At 41.4% G+C, this 7,296-nt stretch overlaps 1 protein-coding gene across 1 annotated transcript; it reads right to left on the bottom strand.

Annotated features, from left to right (window-relative positions):
- Nucleotides 1-6,066: 6,066 nt before the first annotated feature.
- LOC126063676 (olfactory receptor 140-like) lies at nucleotides 6,067-6,999 on the bottom strand. Its single transcript, XM_049862095.1, has one exon. The coding sequence runs from the start codon at nucleotides 6,997-6,999 to the stop codon at nucleotides 6,067-6,069; it is 933 nt and encodes a 310-aa protein (XP_049718052.1).
- Between the last annotated feature and the right edge of the window lie 297 nt (nucleotides 7,000-7,296).

Genomic DNA, 7,296 nt, shown 5'->3' with positions numbered 1-7,296 from the left:
AGAGTTTTTCTTTGTAAATTGTGTGTTCCTCATTTTCATAGTAGTTGAATTTATGTTTGCTGAATCTTTATGTTTTTCTGGGTTTTTATTTTGAATTATGGAATTGTTAGACCTCTTTGTGATTACCTTAATATTTACCCCTATTTTTCTAAGTGAAAACCTAACTTGTATCGTCCTGTATCGCCTTGTTTTCCTCTCCATATGGAAGATCTATGCCTCCTGTTTTTAGTTTCTTTTTTTGATTATTGTGATCTTTTACATAATGACTTCAATGATTCCCTGTTTAGAGCATTTTTTTCTTTTTAATATTAATCTTAATTTGTTTTTGTGATTTCCCTATTTGAGTTGATATCCGGATGTTCTGTTCTGTGACCTTGTGTTGCGTTGGTATCCGATATTATAGATTTTCTGAGCAAACAATTTCCTTTAGTATTTCTTGGAGCTTTGGTTTGGTTTTTGCAAATTCTCTAAGCTTGTGTTTATCTGTAAATGTTTTAATTTCACCTTCATATTTGAGAAAGAGTGTCGCTGGATATATCATCCTTGGCTGGCAGTTTTTCTCCTTCAGTGCTCTATATATGTCTTCCCATTGCCTTCTTGACTGCATGGTTTCTGCCAAGTAGTCTGAATTTATTCTTATTGATTCTCTTTTGTAAGAGATTATTGTTTTATCCCTGGCTGCTTTTAAAATTTTCTCTTTATCTTTGGTTTTGGCAAGTTTGATGATAATATGCCTTGGTGATTTTCTTTTTGGATCAATCTTATATGGGGTTAGATGAGCATCTTGGATGGATATCCTTTTGTCTTTCATGATGCCAGGGACGTTTTCTGCCAGCAGATCTTCAACTATTCTCTCTGTGGTTTCTGTTAACCCTCCCTGTTCTGAAACTCCAATCACACGCTCCTCTGACTTCCTATTGAGTTGTCTAATTCTGTCATTTTACTGTTAATCTTTTGGATTTCTGAATGTTGTTTCTCTATGGATTCTTGCAGGTTATTAATTTTTCCACTATGTTCTTGAATAATCTTTTTGATTTCTTCAACTGCTTTATCAGTGTGTTCCTTGGCTTTTTCTGTAGATTGCCTTATTTCATTTTTGAGGTCATCCCTGATGTCTTGAAGCATTCTGTATTTTAGTTTTTTACTTTCTGCATCTGGCAATTCCAGGATTGTATATCCATTTGGGAAAGATTTTGATTCTTTAATTTGGGGAGTTGTAGAAGCAATCATGGTCTGCTTCTTTATGTGGTTTGATGTCGACTGCTGTCTCCGAGCCATCTATAAGATATTGTAATGATTTATTTTATATTTGCTCTCTGAGCCTTATGTTGTTTTGTTTTCTTTCAGTATACGTAGATGGGCTACTAGATTGTGCTGTCTTGATTGTTGTACCTTTGAATCACTTATGTCCTATTACCAGCTGGTTTGGGCTATTACCATATATATAAGCCTAAGAGTCCTTTCACTATTCTTGAATAGAATCAGCTTAGGTGTTCTGATTTTGGGTCACCAAGTGGGTGGTATAGACTGTCACCTATTATCTTAGAGGAGTAGTGGTGATAGTTGTGTGCACCAGATTCTAGTAGCAGCAGGGGTTCACACTCCAGGCGGGGCATGATGCTGACAGCCTTCCCCCACATCCCTGTGTGGTAGGTATGTCTCTATTCCTAAAGCCCCTTTGGTGGGTGGGCTCTGCAGGTGTACTTTAGGCACCCAATGCATGTACCTCTAAAGACTGGTAGGTGTCAGTATCCTCAGACCCCTTTGGCAGGTGGCTAGGTGGTTTGGGTGGAGCTTCAGCCCTCAGTTCCCCATTGTGGATCAGTGAGGGCTCTTTTTAATAGGTAGAGATATCAGACCTGGAAAACTTGTCTTTTCAGTGATCCTCTAAAACAATTACAGTCAGATCTCTATTAGAATTGCCTTTGCATTATAATAACCACCTTTTTCCCTATAGGGATGAAAGCCAAAGACTGTGGATCTCATATGCTTGGCTGGAGCTGGTTCTGTATTTTTATTCCAAATTAGGGAAGTCAGGGAAGGAATTTTTGATCCCTGGGTTTTTAGTAGCTGCTTCTCTCTGGCCAGGAGAATGGGTTAGGAAAAGAAAAAAACAAAACAAACAACAAAAAAGCACAGAGCACTTCACTCCCTGGCCAGGAAATTCCAATGTTAACAAAGCCACCTGGGGCCGGGAGGGGAGGGATCAGATAGATATGAGAGAGTAAAACCCAGCAATATAGAAAAAGTTACTTATCTTGCTTGGTGATGACTGTTTTATCTGAGATTCCCGAGGGGCCAGGGGCGTGTAGCCTGTGTGTGCTGGCTGGGTGGAGATTGCCCACTGTGAGTTATGCCCGCGGCCAGTGCTTGTGCTGTCTAAGAAGCCATGGTCAGATCATCAGTTTCCAGTCCAAAGCCCACATCAAGGTTCCCCAGCTGGGACGCTGCACTCTAGGCTCCAAAACCTGTCGCTGCCTCCTGGTGACTTCTTCTTTCAGCCACTTCCTTGCACTTCCTGCCTGCACTGGCTGGGCTTCCCTCAAGGTCGCTTCAGGGGGCTAGGGCTGCAGACTGTGTTTGTGTCATCTCCGGAAGCCGTGCTTAGCTCCCCTGTGCCCAGTCCAAAGCCCGGCGCCAAGGTTTTCTGACTGGGATGCTGGCTCCAGGCTCCAAAAACAGTCGCTCCTTCCCCGTGGTTGCTCTTTCTCTCCTTAGCTGCGTCATTGTGCCACCTGCTTGCACTGGCTGAGTCTCTACCAAGGTTACCCCAGGGGGCTAGGGGTTAGGGCTGTGTCCCGTGCCTGCCCCGCCTCAGCAAGCCTCAATCAGCCCCACCGCTTGGCACCCGGGAACTGAGAGGGCTCAGGGCTGTGGCACGGGATGCCGGTTCCAGAGGCAGTCGCTGCTTCAGGGCGCAGCTTTTCACCCTCCTGTCACTCAGGTCAACTCTTTAGATTTGTGTTTGATTGTCAGGGTTTGTAGATGGTCATTTACATGATCGATCCACTTGTTTTTCCAAGTCTTTGTTGCAAGAGGGATCCAAGGTAGCTTCTACCTACTCAACCATCTTGGCCCTGCCTCCAGCCTCATAGTATTTTTGAGGAAAGCCTGGTGGATTCCAACTGCCAGCCTTTTGGTTAGCATCCATAGCTCTTAACCATTACGCCACAGCAGCACTGCGTAATTAAGACACACAACAAATATTAGATATTTTTGGAACAGATTGTTTTGTTTTATGTAATGAATGCCTTTCTGATTCTCAGTAAAATAGACTACACATTCTTGTTGACTTAGGTGATAAATCACAGGTGTCTTCTCTGTTTACAATTGTTCTATAGTAGTTTGGTGCAACGGTTAAGTGCTTGTGTTCATTTCTCTCTTTTATATCTCAAAAGAGGTTGGCTTAAAACAACTTAATCTTGTAGATTGAGCCTTGCCTCATTAACATAACTGCCACTAATCCCACCTCATTAACATCATAGAGATAGGATTTACAACACATAGGTAAATCACTTCAGATGACAAAATTATGGTCAGTCACACAATACTGGACATCATGGGTTAGCCATGTTGGCAAAATTTGGATGGAATTCTGTTGAAACAGGTAGCCATAAAGACTACTATGACATACATAAGTGCTACCGCTGCTAACCAAAGGGTCGGCCTTTCAAATCCGCCGGGCACTCCTTGGAAACTCTATGAGGCAGTTCTACTCTGTCCTATAGGGTCGCTATGAGTCGGAATCGACTCCATGGCACTGGCTTTTTTTTTTTTTTTATGACATACATTTGTCTTGTGGTAGCAGACTTCATTTTTGAAAAGAATCAGAAGTTATTTGCAACAAACTCTTATGAGTTAGGTAAGTTGTTTAGCTGAGAAATCTTCCTTTGATCAACTGAGGAGTAATGGTTTCTCTTTTCTTATAAGCCTTATGCTTAAGCCAGCTCTGAAAGCAGTTTGCCAGAGGAGTCTCAGATATATACTAAACAATGTTAGATTCCAGTAACTAATTATATAGCCAAGTTTTAATAGTGAAATTGTTATGTTACCATATGTTTTTGAAAAAAATCTGCACTTAATTACCACTAAGGAGTCCTGGTGGCCCAGTGGTTAAGAGGTACAGCTGCTAACCAAAAGGTTGACAGTTTGAATCCACCAGCCACTCCTTGGAAATGCTGTGGGGTAGCTCTAATCTGTCCTATATAGAGTCTCTATGAGTCCAAGTCGGCTAGACGGCAATCTGTTTGTTTGCTTTTTTAAATGATTTTATATCTAATAAAACATCACTTCCTAGCACATGTGGAGCTCTGGTGGAGTAGTAGTTAAGAAGAGTTTGGCTGCTAACCAAAATTTCAGCAGTTAAAATGCAACAGTCGCTCTTTGGTCTATAGGGTACTGCAGGGTTGCTAAGAGTACAGCATCAATTCAACGGCAATAGGTATGACATACAATTAAAAAAAAATAGTTTTAAAAAAACAGGCCATAACTAAGTACCAGCACCAAAGAAGTATAAATATAATGAAAAGTTCACAGGATGTGAAGTGAGAATATTTGAGCTCAAGGCTGACTTATTTGTTCTTTGATCTAATTATTTAAATTTTACAACCCCACCCATTTTTTTATCTGTAAAATAATAACACTAACTCAATTTCAGATTTATAGGGTCACTGTGACCACCAAAGGACACTTTAAAATTTCTCATAGGCTTAAATGCAATTAATTTTTATTACTGACAGCTTTTACTCAACAGAACAAGAAGCCCATATAATATTAAGCATTGGTATATTGATAGTGTACTGAGAGAGTATTAGCAAGTATTTTCTTTCTAAACTGTATTCTGCACTGTCTTAGATACCAGTAGGCAATACAGGTTCTGAGTGCCAACAGCTTACACGTGCAGGTCTGTTACACAACTCTGCAATTAGAGAAGAGAATTTTCTATTTGTAACAAAACAAGAAAGGCTTTGATATAAATGCTGCCTTTGATTCTGATACCATCCGAAATGGTTGAAAGAGCATGGGATTTGGAATTAAAATAATTAATCCAAATAGCTCTGACTCAGATTTTGGGCTGATCATTTAGCCTCTTTAACTTTATTTCTCTTCGTCTGTAAAATCAGAATAATTGTTGCAAAATGTGGTGTGATGGGTGACTTTTGTGAGGACTTTATAGCCATGATCTTGTAATCCCCACCCAAGTGATTGGTGCGATTGAGTGGTAGGGTAATTATGGCCCACCAAAGGGATTGGTCAGTTTTACCATCCTGCTGGGCTTGAAATCAGCCACCCCAGAGGGGGAAAAGAGAAGATCCCACTACTGCCAAGGAAGAACAGCCAGGAGCCAGCATGCCCTTTGGACCCAGGGTCCCTGTGCTGAGAAGCTCCTGGAAGCAGGAGACCAACAGAGAGAGTGAGCTGTAATCCTGAAGATGGTGAGCAGCAGTGGCAGAAAAGACCCCCTAGGAGACATCCAGCAGCAGAAGACACCCAGCAGCAGGCAACTGCCCGGTGGGTTTCCAGGCTCATGGAGAAAGTTGAGTGCCTTTGGGCATATGTCTAGGACCAGGTAGAGGGATGCCTCTCAGCACAGCTGGAAAGAGGCTGTTCTTATGGAAGAACTGTATATTGAATGTTCTTGGGCCTGAATTGTAACTGTTACTGCCCTAATAAACACCATAATAGTGAGTATTGTCTGTGAGTTCTGTGTGGCCATTGCAATGAATTATGGAACCCAGCAGAGAAGTAGAGAGTGCCATCGGAGGGGCAGCTGGTGTCAGAATTAGTAAAGATGGTGGAAACAGGTGGTATGTCTGACTTCCGCAAGGAATCAGGCTTGGGTTGCTAATTTTGATTCTTCTTCCTCCTTGTGACGATAGAGGAGGTCAGACACCACCTCCATGCCGTTCTTGCACAAACGTTCTATGGAAGTTAAGTGATATATGTGAGAAAGAGCTACATATATGTATACACACACACACAAGCATTTACATTTTTACACATACGTGTATATAACAGAAAACAAAAATGTAAAGATTTTGATAGAAATAAAATCTTCGTATTGGGTCATTTATTATCTGAAATTACATTTCTTTTCAATAACATTTTGATGACATTTTTTACTTCAGCATTTCTTACTGTGTAGATAATGGGATTTAACATGGGAGTGACAAGAGTATAGAATACAGTTATGGCTTTACCCATGGAGAAGGTGGCTACTGGTCGCATATACATAAAAATACAGGGCACAAAGAACAAGACAACAACAGTGATGTGGGAACCACAGGTAGAGAGGGCCTTTTTCCTCCCTGCAGAGCTCTGAGTCCTCAAGGAGTAGAGGATGACAACATAGGATGTCGACAACATTACAAAGGATATTCCACAGATAACCCCAACATTGGTAGCAACTAAGAGACCAACAAGGAAAGTGTCTGTGCAGGCAAGTTGTAACAGAGGAAAGACGTCACACATGAAGTGATCCATGATGTTGGGGCCACAGAATGGGAGCCAGAAAGTGACAAGAATCTGTCCAATAGAGTGGACAAAACCCACTGTGCAAGATACCCCCACCAAAAGACAGCATACATGGTGGTTCATGATGGTCACGTAGTGCAGAGGTCTACAGATGGCCACATAACGGTCATAGGCCATGACCACAAGGAGGGCAACCTCAGAACCACCTAAAAAATGTTCATTAAAGATCTGTGTCATGCAGCCATTAAAGGAGATGGCATTTGTCTCAGAGAGCAAGTCAGCTAGCATTTTAGGAAGTATGGAAGAGGAGTAGCAGGCATCTATTAAAGATAAGAAGGCCAGGAAGAAATACATCGGGGATTTCAATGTCTGACTGCAGATTATAGTGACCACAGTGAGCAGGTTCCCTGAGATGGTGACAATGTAGGTGATAAACACAACAACAACTAGAACTCTCTGCATCTGAGGATTCTGTGTAAGTCCTATTAGAATTAAATCAGTCACATTCATCCTGTTTTCTTTCATTTCAGTGCTGATGATGGACACAGAAATTGGGATTATCCTGTAAAGACAACATTTTTAATAGCAGGGTCATGAGATTTTGGGTTTGCAAAGAACAAAGCATATTAATAATACAAACTCTTTTCCTTTACGGTGTACAAGAAGAGAAAAAAACAAGCAATTTCTATTTTACAAAAAGACTAGAACCATTGAGGCTGTCTAATCCAGCTTTTTCTTTGGGTGCTGCAATGCCATCTACAACATCTTGTGACAAGTGGTCACTGGGCATTTGCTCGAGGATATCCAGGCACAGGGAGCTCA

This window comes from Elephas maximus, chromosome 20, assembly GCF_024166365.1.
Source record: "Elephas maximus indicus isolate mEleMax1 chromosome 20, mEleMax1 primary haplotype, whole genome shotgun sequence".
In the NCBI taxonomy this organism is placed as follows: domain Eukaryota; kingdom Metazoa; phylum Chordata; class Mammalia; order Proboscidea; family Elephantidae; genus Elephas; species Elephas maximus.
The sequence above is the reverse complement of the archived record's forward strand: the minus strand, read 5'-3'. Positions and strand labels throughout refer to the sequence as shown.

Bases quoted from the DNA above. Each gene is read 5' to 3' on its own strand.
- LOC126063676 (XM_049862095.1), bottom strand. From the start codon at position 6,999: ATGAAAGAAAACAGGATGAATGTGACTGATTTAATTCTAATAGGACTT.